This window comes from Pyrus communis, chromosome 12 (genome assembly GCF_041283825.1).
Source record: "Pyrus communis isolate YQ-2024b chromosome 12, ASM4128382v1, whole genome shotgun sequence".
Taxonomy (NCBI): domain Eukaryota; kingdom Viridiplantae; phylum Streptophyta; class Magnoliopsida; order Rosales; family Rosaceae; genus Pyrus; species Pyrus communis.
This window is the reverse complement of record NC_142576.1, coordinates 12016543-12034210: the sequence shown is the minus strand read 5'-3', so window position 1 is coordinate 12034210 and position 17668 is coordinate 12016543. Positions and strand designations below refer to the sequence as shown.

Below are 17668 nucleotides of genomic sequence, written 5' to 3'. Positions count from 1 at the left end.
ATAACACACAAAATACACAAGCGACCCGAGGTAAATGTTTGATTTACAAAGATACAACACAATTGACATGATTTACAACAATTCGAGAAATTTATGGCCCCGGTAACCCTATATATTGAAGGTCAATGCTGAATTTCACGATTCTCCTACGCTGCTTCGTTCTGCATCTTGCAATGGGACTTCCATTTCACAGTCATCAAACATCGTGATGTGTTTCCTGTTTGAAATGGTACCAGGCATCCTGATAGATTTAATAATCTTAGTAAAGATTGAAACTTTTTCTACAGATTGTTTTTAATGAATCTGTGATTTTTGAGGGAGAATAAGAAGGAGAGGAAGAGTCTGTATATTTCCTATATTTTCGAGAATGAAATTACAAAGGCTATATGCCCCTCAACTTGGTCAAAAACCTAATCCTACATTTTAGGGATCTAGTACTCTTCTCCGGCCACTAAGGGCTCTAGAGGATATCATCCATCCATCTGGACGGGGATGAGAATGCATAGTACGACTAAATAAAACAAAAATACCAGCTGTGAACTTTCTAACAATGGAAAATGAAACTAGCCGTTGCAATTCAAACTCAACGGCTCCTTTCTAAAATTGGCAAGTTGTTCATCTCTTGATTCTCAGCTTCCTCTCGATTTGAACTGCAGGATTAACTTCTGCAGATTGATCTTAATGCTAGTAGGCAGCTTAATTCTCAACATTTCCTTGCACACAGGTGAAGATGATCAATTTAATTTCTCCTTTATGGCTTTCTACTTCATTCTAGACTGAAAAGTCATGGCCCTTTGGTATTGAGTGACTTGAGTCCGTACGATCAACTCGAGCTAATTTCCATGAGGATGACTTCGAGAATTTTAATAATAAACCCAGAGCAGAAGAACACGTAGCTCTCATGACTGCATCTGCTGACTTACTCATTTTTCCTACTAGCGTTTTGAATACCTAGATTTAGACATGAATTTTTGTGAGTATACCATGTTACTCTTGGTTATGATGGGCCATGATATAGAAAGATAGCACTCGTGTCTGAAACTTACCAGCGCATAATATTGATTCAAGATGTGCTGATCATTGGACAGAGATAGCGTACAACTGGAGAAGTATATAGCATTAGCCTGAATTATCAGCCATGGTGCATCGAATGCCTGCCGTATCAAGAATGTAAGTCAAGTCATTTGAGTACCCATATTGTGAAAAGAATAAAAGGGTGGTATAACCATCTGAATTGCAAAGATTATACCCATAAAATCATAGGGCTTTCATACCATAGTTATGATGCTAAATTTACTAGCCATTTAGCATAGCAACCAAAAAAACAAAAAAAAAAATTGTATTGAAAATGAAGGTTTCCCAGTCGAAACCTGTATTGTAGATGCCATGTAAGTATCAAGTCTTAAGGGATGATGCTGAACAAATTGCTTTGTGAGGTCTCTGACAAAACCCTCGTAGTCAGTTCTGAAAAGAGAAAAGTTGGTGTGACTTCATTTATCGCCAGATAAGGTTACTGTCATAATCATCTCATAAATTCAGTCCTCTGATAATATGTCAAGACATACCAATGATCATGATTGAAAGAATGCATGTTGAACAAGGGGAGGATGTTGGGGTTTAAAAATGCTTCACTACTTTGGAGATGTTTATCTCACAAAGGAGAATGTAATGCAGCGGAATTCGATAGGCAAGAGAAAGAAAAAAAATACTCAAAGTGTTATACAAATTTTTTTATTCTCACACAATCTTAATACAAGAGAAAACACTCAAACACACTCACACTTCACTCTTTTTCTCACTTCTTGCTCTCTTTCTTAGTTCTTGCATCACAACACACGCACATACCTATATTTATAAGCATACTTTGCCGACTTACTACTGCCCACCGCCTTTAGGCTTTGCATTTCAACCATACAAGTTTACAATCAGCTAGACCTTTCTAGAATGCACACCGACATTGGCTTGCATAATGTCCTCAATTTTTTGAACTTTCCAGTGCATGATCATGCACACACTCCCACCGACTTCCATTGCTGGAATTTTCCAGCTACTATCACCGACATAGATTGCTAGAATTTTCTAGCATTTGCACAATAGGCTTTGGGTTGGATCACTTGTCATGGGCCGAATACAAGATTACCATTCAACATCCCCCCTTAATCTTGTCTTGTGACGCCGATTGAGTTTCTTAGTCTGACAAAGTCTTCTTGTTTGAGTGGCTTGGTGAATATGTCTGCGATTTGGTCTTGAGACTTCACGTATTCGACTTGCACATCCTTTCTTGCAATGCACTCTCTTATGTAGTGATAACGGGTATCTATATGTTTGCTCCTGTTATGGAATACTGGATTCTTTGCTAGAGCTATTGCAGACTTGTTGTTGACATAGATCTTTGTTGGCTCTTCTTGTCGCATTCTTAATTCTTTCAGCAAGTTTCTCAGCCAGATTGCATGGCAGACACATGAAGTAGCAGCTACATATTCAGCTTCGCAGGTAGAGAGAGTGACAATCAGTTGCTTCTTCGACATCCATGTGAATGCAGTGTCTCCTATGAAGAACACAAATCCAGTAGTGCTTTTTCTATCGTCGGAATCTCCTGCCCAATCACTGTCGCTATATCCAACAAGTTTGTAGTTATCAGAACTTGAATAAAACAAAGCAAAGTAGTTATATCCAACAAGTTTGTAGTTATCAAGTAGTTATCAGAACTTGAATAAACAAACCAATAACATTAAACCTGTATTATCGTAGATAAATTTCTATCCAAGTGAAAATTAGATAATTAGATGTAGAGTAAAAAAAGATATTTGCATACCTAGTCTGACTAACAAATTTTCCCCGACTGAAGAGCAAAGTACCACCTCCTCTTCATCACAGATCCACAATCCACTTTATCCGTATCGTTAACAACAATACAGTGGATTGGAGAACTGAGTCTCCCTCGTTCGTCGCTCATCGTCTTCTAGATGAGGAAGAGACGCCGAGAGGATTGACAGAGCAAAGGTGTGAGAAAAGAGAGAGAAAATTAAGGAATTAGCAATTCATAGAAATCTCAGATCTCCAATCCACTTTAATTTTCTCTCCAATCCCTCTCCGCGTCTCTTCCTCATCTAGAAGAAGATGAACGACGAACGAGGGAAATCTACGAAGAAAGCCGATCGACGGAGATCGACGAACGACGGCGTTGGGCGGCGGGCTGTGTGGGGGTTTTTTCTTGGGATTCCATTTTTGTTAGGAGAACTGCAGGGGAGAAGGAGACGGGAATAAGGTGCGGAGGAAGAGCGAGAAATGTAAACAAGAATTGTTTTTTTCTTTCTCTACCGTTGGATTACATCTGACGGCTGGCTTGAAGAACGGGACTGTCTATGTATTTATTTTTTATTTATTTATTTATTTTTGTTCAAAGACCGTCCATCAGTTATACTTGGGTTTTTCCGGCTTCCTTTGTACCTGTACTGTACTTGAGTTTTAGTTAGGCTTTTAGCTTTTGTTCCATTTTCTAGGCGTGGTCTACTAGTACTTGAGTTTTAGCTTGGGTTTTAGCTTTTGTTCCATTTTTTAAGCATGGTCCTAGTCCTACACCACACGATTTTTAATCAGGTCATTATTAGGTTTAAGGTACAAATTCTTCACAGTTGCGTGTAATTCGTTTCAACCTGTCAAATAAAAGTTAGTTTGATAATAAAAAATAAAAAAAAGTAATTTCTTTTGAGAACTTTGATAATTTTAAATTACTAAAAGCAACATCAGAGTTACTAACAAAGCTAAGGTGGGCTCTAGCATAGGGAGGGTTTTAGTTCCTTAAACTTAAAAATACTAGTTGTTTGGACTATTTTTTTTTTTTATTCAGAAAACTAACCAAAATGGCTTGAAAACATTGACGAAACTAAATCAAAATAACTTACACTATTTATGGAACTATAGCAAAATAACCCACACTATTTATGAAATTGGATCAAAATAACTCACATTATTTCTAGAACTATAACAAAACATTCTGAAAGTGAACTAAATTAAACCATATTATTTTTGGAACCACAATAAAGTTACACATTTTTATGAAAGTTGAACAAAAATAACTCACACTATTTCTAGAATGGAACAAAATAAACACTATTTCTAGAACTATAACAAAATAAAATAACCACACTATTTTTAAACTCAACCAAAATAACTCACACTATTTCTAGAACTACCGTAAATAACTCATACTATTTCTAAAACTGAACCAAGATAACCCACACTAGAAACAAGATAAACATTATTTCTAGAAATACAACAAAATAACTCACACTATTTTTGAAATTAAATTAAGTAATCATACTATTTTTAGAATTGCCACAGAATTACACACTTTTTATGAAATAATCAGAAAATATATATATATATATATATATATATATATATATATATATAATTCGATGTAAAATTCTAGTTCCATCCCTATAGATATTTGAATCTTATGAAGCAAGGTCCGATAAAAACAACAGTATGTAACAAAAAAAAGATGAATTAAGATTTCAAAATTGACAGTACAAGGATAATGTTACAAAGATGACCGTAAAATTAACTTGTAACTTGTACTAGTGGTGCTCAGTCCTTTTTATCTTTTAGCCTTAGTCCAACCCAAAAGGGAGCCTTCCCTAGGGCGGTCCCGAAGAAGACAAATGGCATAATGAAGGGTAACCACGTGGGCACATTAATTTTTAGGCCGACTTTCAAATAGTAAAAAAAAAGTGGAAACAAATAAGCCCATGCCCACGTGGGTATATAAATGGGTTAATTCCTCCTATTTTTTCATTTCTCTCCCTCTCCATACTCTCTCTAAAGTGGGATATTGACAAAAACCAAGAGAGCAAAGACCTGTAGCTGAGCAAACTCTTGGTTGATATAGTCACGCATCTGGAGCTTTCCTTTGAAGATCTTGAGAACCTAAGGGCAGTACTTGTACTGAATGGAGTGGGGGCGACTTTTGGAGGCGGAGAATCGGCTAAGACATTCAAGGAAATGAGGGGTATTGCTGCAAAGGAAAGGGCAGCAGACGCCATCGCCGTCGATCTCTGGTGGCTGTAGGAGCGCTTGAAATTGACGTTCCCTAATTTTTAGGTTTTTAGTAGTACAAAATTTTGATTGGCTGAATTCCAAACATTAAGCAAGGCAATAATGAGTTTTTCTCCTCTCTCTCTCTCTCTCTCTCTCTCTCTCTCTCTCTCTCAGTTTTCCCTTTTCTTCGTAAAAGTGTGAATCCATATGGGTTCTTCTTTGAAGGCGTAATTTGTTCCTATAAAGATTAATCCATATGCGATGTTGATTTAGAGGGTTGTGGGGGAGGGGGACGAGAAGGAGGAGAAGAAGAGGAGAATGAGGGGAAGTGAAGAAGAAAGTTTGGTACAATAAGAGTTTGGTGAGGAAGGAGAAGATCCCAGTTTTTTCATCGAACTCATTATGTTACACGACATGCACATGATATGCTCACATATCTGAGCCAACCCAAAAACTCAGAGCTCATAACTCTATCTTTGAAATAAAAGAATGAAGTAATCACTTGTGAGATTTTACATTTTATATGTGGGTATTTTTGTCATTTCGCTATTGTACATGGCTCTTATTTCAATTATAAGATTAAAAAAAGGGTTATGTTTGGCAATTTCCCTTTTTAGTTGTGTTGGACCACTTACTTTAGTGTGAGGAAGGTTTTAAAATTGGGCAGTTCACCGAAAAAAAAAAGACAAATTGGGAATTATCAAAAAAAATTTGTCCTTAATAGTAAAATGGCACAATTTTTGGTTGTTTTCATTAGTTTTTCAAAAGAAAAAGATTCGTGAATATCAATCACAATACTCTAGACTTCGCAAAACTTTTCTATTTACTGTTTTAACTTGTTATCTTAATGAATCATATTGCATCAATTTGTTATATTAATGTGTGAAATAATTTAAATTAACTTGAATCTAATGAATTAAAAAAATGGGTGACACCACCCTATCCATGTCTTTTGTTAACCATTTATTTATTTATTAGCTAATGGAACTTGAAACTTTATGTAAAGGGCCAACTCCCAACAACAATCAACATGACCAAAAAATCTCGTGATAATTTTCTAATCATGTACTACAGAATAATAACTGTTTGAGATCTAAAGTTAGTGAGGGGCTCTTGAAACAAATTTATTGAAATAAGAATGTAACTACCACTAGATTGAAAAAAAAAATCTATAAGTTGAAATAGATTGTAGTTTGTATATGAATTTAAAAAATAATTGCAAGTCTAAAAAAGTATCAATAAATATACAACTGAAAAGAACAAATGCTCAATCTATTTATCAAATACAGTTATAAGATAAATAGATGTATGTAGTCTAATATTCGAGTGGATAAAATGTTGGGTTTCTACCCATGTATCTTGAATTCGAAGCTTCTCAATCCTAAATTACTGTAATAGTTTCGAACTCGTCCCCTTTTCCTTAATAATAAAAAAAAGATAAATAGATTTTTAAACAAAATCAAGTGGCATTTTATCGTAGTGACTGAAAACAATCATACCTATGCATATTCTGTGGATTCAATCTGGATTGATTCCCCTCCACCATAACAACAAACTATTTCTCTCCTAAAGAAAATTTTCAATTTTTATTCTTCTGTTACAAAAATAAATGATAGTAATGATGGGTGGTTCGAATTCAAAGGAGGGTGAGAAAGTTGGTTTTGCATTTAAAAAAATCTAGGGAGATATGTACATGGGTAGGTTTGGTATGGTTACCGTACCAAAACGCTCATACCAATTATCGTACCAAAATTTTAGTTTGACAAATTCATTGATCAATTCTTCAAGCTTGAGATGTAGAAGAAGCATTTGGAGGAGACATTGAGTTTGAACTTATACAAGGTTGAGGTTGAGCTTGTGTCAAGCCTACATTACAAACAAAGAAAACATATTGGTAGCAATTAGAACAAGAATTAAAGTTGAAACCGTTTATTATTGAATTGTTATATATATATAGGATCAAGGGACAAATATTTTAACAAACATTTTTACACTTCCTTGTAGTCTTTAGATTTTATAACATTCAACGGTCTAGATTAAAAGTGATGTAGAGAGTTTTAAACATTAAATGACTTGGATGATGATGTGGATTATAACTAACAAAGAAAACACTAATCTAAATTAAAAATTAATATCTAATAGGATAAAATTGAAAAAACCAATAATCAAACTTTGAACCTAGCGTAAAAAATAAAAAAAAATAAGAAAAACAAAAACATGAAAATACTGTAACCTCCATCTCCCTCCCTACAATGCGTTGGATGAAATCTCCTCTTTCATTTTGTAAAAAAATGAATCCTAATAAATAACTAAAAAGGAATGATTAAAAAAAAAAGAAGGTGATACCAGGGATAGGATTAATACTCAACGGAAATGAAACTGCTATAATAAAAAAAATTGAAAGCGTAGACGAATGAAATCAAGTTGTTTGTTTGATTCAAAAAGCTAAAAGAAGTAGAAAAATCATCAATGACCAAAATTGACAAAACTAAAAAGATTTTGTAAAACCTAATTTAATCACCCTACATATATGAACAATAATATACAATTTAGGGTTTTGTACGTTTTGCTTATGTAATGAAGATCAAGAGACAAATAGATTGATTCGTTGTAGAAGGCATCAAAATTTCATATCAATCCTATGAAAGTCGCAGACCTTATCGGCAAAGAGGGAGATAGAGATTACAATACTTCGAATCAATGGAGTTCTACCTTCTTCTTGTTTGCACGCTTAAAACTAGGGTTTCTTCCTTGCGAAGGAAGCAGGTCAAGGTTCTCACACCCAGCACGCAACCCCACTTTTTCGTATGGAAATTCTAGTAGGGCTACCCTCATTTGGAGCCCCGACTGCACAGCACGAGTCACAACGTTTTGAAATCGCGCGGCATTGTGCGGCGTAGTGATGATGGTGATGATGATGCCTCTTTGCGCCAAGAGTCTGGCGATGTCGATCATCGGTATCATGTGGCCTTGGGCCATGAAAGGAAACACGACAAAGTGAAGCTGGGGCTCTCCGGACGCTATGGTATTGGGAAGAAAATTGGATAGACAGATTATCATATATGAAGCAGGAGGTTCTCATGTTACTCGAGGGATATAGTATCTCTCTCTTGCTACTGGACAATGATGCAATTTGCTGCTGCTGATCCTAACATTTCTCTCTACTCAGTTATGTGGACTCTGTTAAACCACTTCACATAACTTGCTTCCAATTTCGTGCAGTCCTAGTGAACACAAAAAACTACGTATAACGACGAGAATGATGCAATTGCGCGACATTTACGCGTAAGGAATTCAACACCCAATAGATTTACGAGAATGATGCAGTCGCGCGACATTTACGGGTAAGGAATCAACACCCAATAGATTTACAAGAATGAGGCAGTCGCACAACATTTACACGCAAAGCTTATGGGACCAAATGGAGTCTCGCGGGTGAATAAAACTGACAATTCAATATCAATAGATGGAGAGGCAGGAAATATTACATATTATGGCCAAACACGACTCCGAATCAATCAACACACTAATATTCAGAATTGCCTCAAAACAATAAACCATGAAACATCTCAAACCACATCTCCTTTGTGTTCAAGTTACAAATCGTTTTCCTAAAACCTGTAAAACCGATAGTACGTGAAAACCACACGAATGTACAATCTCCGAGATGACGTTTTGAGTGGAACAGAATAATGTTACATCTATAACACACAAAATACACAAGCGACCCGAGGTAAATGTTTGATTTACAATGATACAACACAATTGACATGATTTACAACAATTCGATTAATTTATGGCCCCGGTAACCCTATATATTGAAGGTCAATGCTGAATTTCACGATTCTCCTACGCTGCTTCGTTCTGCATCTTGCAATGGGACTTCCATTTCACAGTCATCAAAGATCGTGATGTGTTTCCTTGCACACAGGTGAAGATGATCAATTTAATTTCTCCTTTATGGCTTGCTACTTCATTCTAGACTGAAAAGTCATGGCCCTTTGGTATTGAGTGACTTGAGTCCGTACGATCAACTCGAGCTGATTTCCATGAGGATGACTTCGAGAATTTTAATAATAAACCCAGAGCAGAAGAGCACGTAGCTCTCATGACTGCATCTGCTGACTAACTCATTTTTCCTACTAGCGTTTTGAATACCTAGATTTAGACATGAATTTTTGTGAGTATACCATGTTACTCTTGGTTATGATGGGCCATGATATAAAAAGATAGCACTCGTGTCTGAAACTTACCAGCGCATAATATTGATTCAAGATGTGCTGATCATCGGACAGAGATAGCGTACAGCTGGAGAAGTATATAGCATTAGCCTGAATTATCAGCCATGGTGCATCGAATGCCTGCCGTATCAAGAATGTAAGTCAAGTCATTTGAGTACCCATATTGTGAAAAGAATAAAAGGGTGGTATAACCATCTGAATTGCAAAGATTATACCCATAAAATCATAGGGCTTTCATACCATAGTTATGATGCTAAATTTACTAGCCATTTAGCATAGCAACCAAAAAAAGAAAAAAAAAATTGTATTGAAAATGAAGGTTTTCCAGTCGAAACCTGTATTGTAGATGCTGAACAAATTGCTTTGTGAGGTCTCTGACAAAACCCTCGTAGTCAGTTCTGAAAAGAGAAAAGTTGGTGTGACTTCATTTATCGCCAGATAAGGTTACTGTCATAATCATCTCATAAATTCAGTCCTCTGATAATATGTCAAGACATACCGATGATCATAATTGAAAGAATGCATGTTGAACAAGGGGAGGAGTCCATCCATTTCCAGTAGTGGGGCAATTTGTTTCAGAGTAGTCTGTTCACCAGTTCAGAAAAACAAGTGTACAATGTCTCCATGCATCTTCATGCACAGAAGAAGTAATAACGGTAAGCAATTACCCGGCAAGTCTGTCTCACGCTAACGTCATCATCATGCAAATGCAGAACCAAGCGTGGGATTACGGTATATACCTGGACATAGTATTACATTTTATAACTATACGAGCTTTTAAATGAAAACCTCGGTCAAGTTTCCATGTTATTCATATATAAATAATTAAGTGGTAAAAAGTTCTGAACAAAACTGTGCAACAAGTTACTTTCTGAAATAGGCAGCCAAAAGAACGAATGAGAAGCATGAAATGATAATCTCAATAATTTCTACGCTCATATGACAGTTCTTCAAAAGGAAAGAAAGTTCTTCCTAAGATCAGAACAAGTAATAGACCTGCTCGAGAAATGCCTCATGTTGCAGACCAATTCGATAGTTACTTAGTGCTCCAAAAGCTGCAAAAGCATTAGCTCGCATCTTCGCATTTGTACATATCTGTTCCATGTAATTAGTCAATGTATCAGCACAATAAAATGATGTACGCTACAATATCTGTTCCAAACATGTTGTAATTAGTCAATGTATCAGCACAATAAAATGAAGTACGCTACAAGCAACATGTAAGATGCCATCTGATTTCCAAATAATAAGTGACATTACATGGATATCCTTTGGCTGACAGTTTGTTCTAAAATGACTTCTAGGAAGAAAGGGAAGGCGTACATTGTTCAGCCCACCTATTTTTCTGTTCTTCGACGAACTTCAAATTTTCCATGCTCTTAATTCTTTTTAAATCTATACTTGCAATATTTAACTGATAGTCTAATACCAAAATTAGTTAAAGTAACTTTGAGAAGAGATGCTCCTATTAACTGCAATCACAACTCAATTAATTTGGAAACATTTAAACAAATGTAAATTGTAATCAAGATATGGCAACGAAAGTGGAAACCGCATTTAATCAGATGTAATCCTTGAATGACCAAAGAAAAAAATGAAAGAGGCAGCAAGAACCAAGAAAATAATTTGTGCACCAGTATACTGAGAGTGAAGTACTGCACCTGAAGATTTCGAAGCCACATAGAAAGACTAAGCAAAATGGGATCCACAGCGTCCTTGGGTGACGACTCAAGCATCTATTATATTAAAAATGAGTGCTCAATATTGAATTAATACTAAAGATTAATAATTACCAAGGAAAAAAAGAGTGATCTAAAGAAAATTCTTAATATTTATATGACACACATGCTAATATTACACCCATCAAAAGAAAAGGAGGGAGGAATTCACCGTGAGCAAGCAAGAAACTGCAGTTAATTGCACAGATTAATTGGAATCATCTAGCAAAGCTAATATTACACCCAGAACTTGAGGTGTGTACTGCAACATCTGCATAGATGGTATCTGCGACTCAAAAGTTCAAAATGTCAATTCCTCCAGAATCATAGAATGAACGGTGAAGAGAAAAAAAATGAAATAAGATTTAAAACACGCAGTAGGGCATACAATTCATTGTGAAGGACAGAGAAATAATGACACCAATTTCAGGCCGGCAGACAAACAAAGCCAGGCTTCAGAATGGACATGTAATTACAGGATATCGTCCAAAGACCAATAACGCTATTTAGACACACGAAACTGGCACACTAGTTGACAATCTCTAACAGAGGTGTCTTGATAACATTACTCAACTCAACCAAATAATACTCTCTTCTCTTAAGGCCTAAGGAAATGCAACACATTTTCTATCAAAATATTCCAAATAATTTTTTTTAGAAAAAAGTAATGCTCCTCTAGCTTGAGACTGATAGAACCAAAAGATGTGAATGCAAGCACATACTAATTAGTGAAAAGTAAGAAATTATTCATTTTTGGATAAGGTAACCACTTAATTTTTGGATTGAATAAATCAAAGGAGAATTAAGGAACATATATAACATGGTGTGTAAAAGGATACAATGTATGCGTGGAAATCATTTCCCACTGGAAAATTATGGAGGTCAGCTTCCCAGAAAAAAGCTATAAAAGATATAAAAGAAAACTAAATAGGAACATGCACAGAAAAACCAAGCACTTTCGCAAAAGATTCACTTAACTTGTACTAGTCCTCTCAAACACAAGCGCCTGACTGTTGGAGATTCATCTGAAACATGTCGACACAATACCTCCACAATCTGCTCCAACAGGGATCCAAACCCATCCCAGTGTTAGTGTATAAGCATTGAGCTAATCTGAGTTTAGGATAAATAAGCTTTGTATTTAGTTGTGTATCCACTTTGGTTAATTTCACCAAGTGTAGGGCTCATATTGTAATTCTGTCTAAGTGACATGTGGAAGGATCCTTGAACTTAGCTAGATGTGTGGCTGAGATTATTTCTGTTTGAGATGGTGGGAATCCTTATGCATAACTAAGTTAAGGAATATAGAAAGAAAAACATTCTCTCTGCAATTTCTGCAAAGAGTAAAGCATCCAAATCCATCTCCATTTTTTCTGTGATTAATTCTTTCTTCTTTCCTCAAATTAACACACACTAAATCAAACTTCATCACCCTGCATTATCAAGAATATTAACTAATAAGAATTTGGAATCAAAGGCTAACAAAATTATTCAACTAATAACACAAAAATGCATGAATTAACAATGAGCACAAAACAGGTTAAAATGCTTGCAAAGAACTAAGATCCCAAGTACACTAGAAACTGAACGAAATAGAGTAAACAGTGGTTACTATGCACATATTATTTGGGTATACTTTATTAATTGTATCCTTTTCTATCACATGCGTAAACATGGACAGGAACAATGATACGGACCGAGATAATTACCAAGATGAACAGAAAAGTAACAAATTGCTGAGAATAATGACATGATGGAAACAGAGTTCGAAACAAGAAGATCCCATGATACAGACATGTCATGGAAATAACAAAATTTTAATGTAACCAACAAACTGTAGTGTGTCTTGGTTGACATCCAACGCATACCAGTAGCGGACAAACTCTGACAGTGCAGCTGCTGCAGCTTCCCTTTGGTATCTTTGGTGTCGATTTAATTATTTACTTAAAATTACACATATGCTTCGAACCTTTAAATAAAAAAGGTGGTGTCCATCAAAAATGAAAATGAAACCACCACAAGCCTTAATTTCCATGGACCATAAAAAACAGATTATGATATTTACAACAGAAAATCACTTACCATATAAAGCTCAATAAATACCTCGTACTTAAATGCAAGCTACCTTTTTCAACAAATTCGCAAAATGTGATAAGCTTAAACAAATTGAAATTTTGTTTAGCAAGGGTGATCTCGGTTTCTCGAATGATGATCTTTAAATGAACACTTCGGATGATATTTTTTAGTGGAGTGAGCCCAAACAAGCGGTTAGCACCATTTTAACTTACTAACCAGTTAACGCTTGAGCACTCATCGTACGACGTACATATACATATATATGGGTTAGGATCCGATGACACACGCTTTTAACACCCATTTTGTAAAGTCCACTCTGTAATGTATTTCAACGATCTGTACCGTCTATATTTTAGTCAATGTTTTAAAGAGCGAAGCCTAAGTGTTTCGTGAATAACCTTGCCTAGGCTATAGCCTCATGGTACCTAATACTTTGTAAAACAATCAAGTAAGCATGCCAAGCAATCAATTATTTGATTAAACTATTATCTCTCTAATTCACATCATTAAGTCATAATAATCTAATAGAAACCAAGTTCGAAACATAAAATTAGCATGAATTTTATAAAACCCTTGCCCAAAACAACAACATTTTGGGTTTGGGAGGTTTCTTTTAAAACAAAATCAAACGCCCAGGTTGCCTAGGCGCCTGAGGCAACAACCTAGGCATTTAGGCTAGTCTATAGCCCAACCGCTGGGCAAAGGTGTTTTTTTCATAGCCCCACCCCAAAAACTGCCTAGGTGACTCTTAAAATTAGTTTTTTTTTTTTTAAAACACTGGTTTTAGGTCATCATTATTAGATCATCCTTGCAAAAAATTAGACAAATTTGAAACCATAAAGTCATTCATTTGTTGTAAAGGAAATGGACAAATACAGTTCTACAAAGAAACTCTAAATTTAATCAACGGTTATATGGTGCATTTGGGTGATTTTTGGTAGACATTATCTTTGAGGTAAGACATAAACGATAGACAGTTGGATCGTTGAAATACATTATGGTGTGAGCCCAACAAAAACGTTTGTCAAAATGTGTGTCAAGAGCATGTGTTCAACACATTCACAGAACGCTTGGAATGCAGTTAAAAGAGCCCTGCAAGAGCATGAAAAAGGGGACAAGTTTTTACAATCTTAACATTTAAACCTTACATGTGCTTGAAACTTACACGTGTGTGAGTATTTATATAGACGGCAATATTCTTTCAGACAGTCTGATGTTACGTTAGCGTCAAACTGCCAGTTAGAGGTAAAATTGTAATCGCAGGTATCAACTTAATAACCATCTTGCAGCCTAACATATCATCGTCACTACAAAAAAAATGAGCACTGCACACAATAAATTATCTGTGCCCTTTGAGATCAAAAAGCACCAACAATTGTGCTCATAGACCAATAGCAACAGTGCAGCTACTATCTTTATGTCTGTGCCCTCTATGGGCGTCACCATTGCTGATAGCACACAATATCGCTATTTGTGCTCAAAGAGTTCAGCACAAATAATAGCCTATTTGTGTCTTAATTCTGACAACCATGTCAAATTGTCAGGTGACAGGATCATAGGCGCACAATTTTCAAATCGTGCCCAATAGGTTCTATTTAAAAAAAAAAATTATTAATGTAGAAAAATTGAATTTTCTTTTAAATCAACAAATCCCACAATATACACGTACTTCAATTATTTACAACAAATCCCACAATATACACGTATTTCAGTTATTTACAACCAAGTCCTTCAGAATCCTATCCTCCCCCACAACACTGCAGCCGACGGACCCAAGTTCTTCGTGCAATGAAGCTCCCGTAAACCACATTCCCTTCTTGCTTAAACTGAGAGTCCCACAACTTTTTCTGAATTGAAAATAAATCGTAGTTGAATAAGAATCTAAGTAAAAAGCATAGACTAAGAAATATTTATACCTTACAAATAGCATCCATTTCATCAAAGATTATCGCATGCAAACCACTCTGGTCTCCAGGGGAATTAAGGACATAATGAGATTAGAAATTATTGAAAAACCAGCCTAAGTGCACTTGACATGTATATATTTCCCTTACCGCGAGCCCCTTGATCATTCTCAGCATCAGCAAATAGATTCCTAACATTTTTCTTAGTTTCACCAACTTGATCAAAACTTCAGGGCCATTAACAATCTAGCACAGTTCACAAAAACAGAAATCTCATCAATCACCAATGCAGATAATAGCTAACTTATCTCTAAGGATAAGTTGCATATCCAAAATCATTCAGACATGCTCAAATAGCTTTGTTAAAATAATGTACTAGCATCAAAATGATGTGTTAAATCATGATTCAACATGGTTCAATGTCTTTCCAAAAGGAGTGTGGTATAAAGTTATACCAAAAAGATATCAGCGCAACTAGAAGAATCAGTTATCTTACTTATTTGTCACGTGAGGAGGGAAAACATGGGATACAAAAGCTCTTTGAAATATATCTGCAAACTCAGCACCTAAGCCACCAATTCCAAGTGTTTGAAGATTAAACTCCTTGTGCCTGACAATGTTGCTACTTGTAGCTTCATGCTGATTTACAATCTGACGAATTCAGTTCAGAATATCAAATTTCAATGCATTATTTGGTATTGTATACTATCTAAAATAATACTGAAAATGTTCACCTGAAAATGCCCATCATATCATGACTCTGATATATGTAGCTAAATAATTGATCAAAGGAGCAAGTGCAAAAAATAAATTAAGAAACAATTGAAGAGATATGATATCTACACCCTTAGCAAGAGTAAGGTCAATCCTTTCCAAGAGAAAGAGAGATATTACCTAACACCGACATCATCGACAATGCTGATAGCCATACCGGTAGAGAGACCAACAAGGCCACAAGCTAGATAGTCATATAGGTACTGATGATCACGACAATGATAAGTCCTTAAGTACCCAACAATATAAGGTTGTGTTAATAACTGATTAGCAGCTCCTGATCAAAGAATGTAAGCAAACAACTTTATAGATTAGATTATGTCTTTGTTGCACTGTAATACAAAAGAAAGAAAAAATGACAACCAATTTTAATACAAACAATTCAAACATTACACACAAACTAAAAATTCTAGAACACTAGAAATATGGAAAGGAAACTAATGCAAATACTATTTGATTAAAAAGAATTAATTAACAAAAACTTTAAAGTCATATATAAGATAATGTTTTAAAATTGCAGAAGTATAGAGGTAGGGTTACATCCCACGTGAAAAACCACAGGGTAATGAACTCTGTTTCTCTCAGGTTTTCAAAACTTAAAAAATTATAGGACATAATTAAGTATAAATTTAACTGAGATGAGCTCAAACACCTCCAAGCTTATCATACAACTCTACAGCTAGCTAACAAAAATACAGACTATCCAATTTTGAAATTCCAGTTGATCGATCACAAGGTATCAAAGGTCAAAAACGAACCCCTAAACCATCTAAACCCCTTTGCCTCCAAATACTGTGGAATCCCAAAAAATTACGATAAATTTGAAAAAGTAAACAAAAAAAAGGAAAACTTGACTGCGAATTAGGAAAAATATAAAACAACTACCTCCTTATGGCATTGATCTGAGGAACGGTGAAGACGATGGTGCTTCCTCAGAATCTTTGATCCGATCTCAGACTTAACCGACTCGACGAGTTTGAAGTCCTGCAGCTTCTTCAACTCCATCTGAAGCTTGTCTTGCTCTTGGCCCTTTGTTTGGAGCTTTTCCTTCTTGAACTTCAAGATCTCCTCCTTCTTAAGGAGCTTCTCGGTTTCTCCTTCTAAAGCCTCGTTGCCTGAAGCTTCTCTTGCATTTCTTCAAGTTCTTTCTCAAACGACAGACAATTAGGATCTGAGCGTGAGATGCAACGAGAGGGAGAGACGAATCGATTGAGATAAAGAGAGATCCGGAGGCATTGGTGTTTCTCAAATCTGATGCACAGGTGTTTTTCCAAGAAAAAAACGAAAGAAAATCTCAGATCTGAGAGAAGTGAGAGTGGTAGAGAGAGATGCATAGATTTTGTTTGGTTGAGGTAGAGAGAATTTGGGTAGAGAGACAGAGGGAGGGGTTAAAGGGAGAGAGAGGGAAGCGGGGTGTGGCGTGTGGGTGGGTTGACTGAGAGAGACAGAAAGGCAGAGAAAGTGGGGTATGTGTGGGCCATAAGTATTTGAAAAATAATAAAAAATAAATAATTGTGTCTTTAGAAGTAAAATGTTGGCACAAATGATAATTTGAGTCCATTATTTTTATAATGATGTCTTGAAAAAATATTTGTGCCAAATTTGAAGAAGAATGGGCACATTAATTAGTGCCTTTATACAAAGGAAACAAATACAATTTTTTTGTGTGTAAAATTGGTTAGTTACCCACAAAATAATTAATTGTGTCCTCAATTTTGTATCCATAGGCCATTTTTCTTGTAGTGCGTCTCTTAGTATATAACTATATATAGCAGAAATTTTAGTCTAACAGACTATAAATTTGGACCATTGACTGAGGAGTGATGGGAGAAAGTTCATGTATGGTTTTCACATGGGCTTTGGTTTCAGCAAATTTTAAAAATTCATCTTTTTCAGTTATTTGTCTTGATTG

The 17668-nt window shown here is 35.6% G+C and overlaps 1 protein-coding gene and 1 long non-coding RNA gene across 8 annotated transcripts; both read right to left on the bottom strand.

The window, feature by feature from the left end:
- Positions 1-1715: 1715 nt before the first annotated feature.
- Positions 1716-3466, bottom strand: LOC148692348 (uncharacterized). The gene is made up of 2 exons (XR_015954147.1): positions 2816-3466; positions 1716-2613 (listed from the first exon to the last, which is right to left on the bottom strand). It is a non-coding gene; the product is annotated as an uncharacterized LOC148692348 (long non-coding RNA).
- An 11234-nt stretch (positions 3467-14700) lies between these two features.
- On the bottom strand, positions 14701-16939 carry LOC137746298 (vesicle-fusing ATPase). 7 transcript variants are annotated; one of them, XR_015954145.1, is made up of 5 exons: positions 16642-16939; positions 15717-15984; positions 15479-15633; positions 15133-15228; positions 14701-14925 (listed from the first exon to the last, which is right to left on the bottom strand). XR_015954145.1 is itself a non-coding variant. In XM_068486375.2 (3 exons), exons 1-3 carry the CDS (start codon positions 16759-16761, stop codon positions 15204-15206), a joined length of 300 nt encoding a protein of 99 aa, XP_068342476.1. In that variant the 5' UTR covers positions 16762-16939; the 3' UTR covers positions 14995-15203. The 7 variants fall into 7 exon arrangements, 1 of the variants encoding a protein (XP_068342476.1); XR_011069803.2 differs by having other exon boundaries at positions 15877-15984; XR_015954146.1 differs by having other exon boundaries at positions 15479-15621; positions 15877-15984.
- Between the last annotated feature and the right edge of the window lie 729 nt (positions 16940-17668).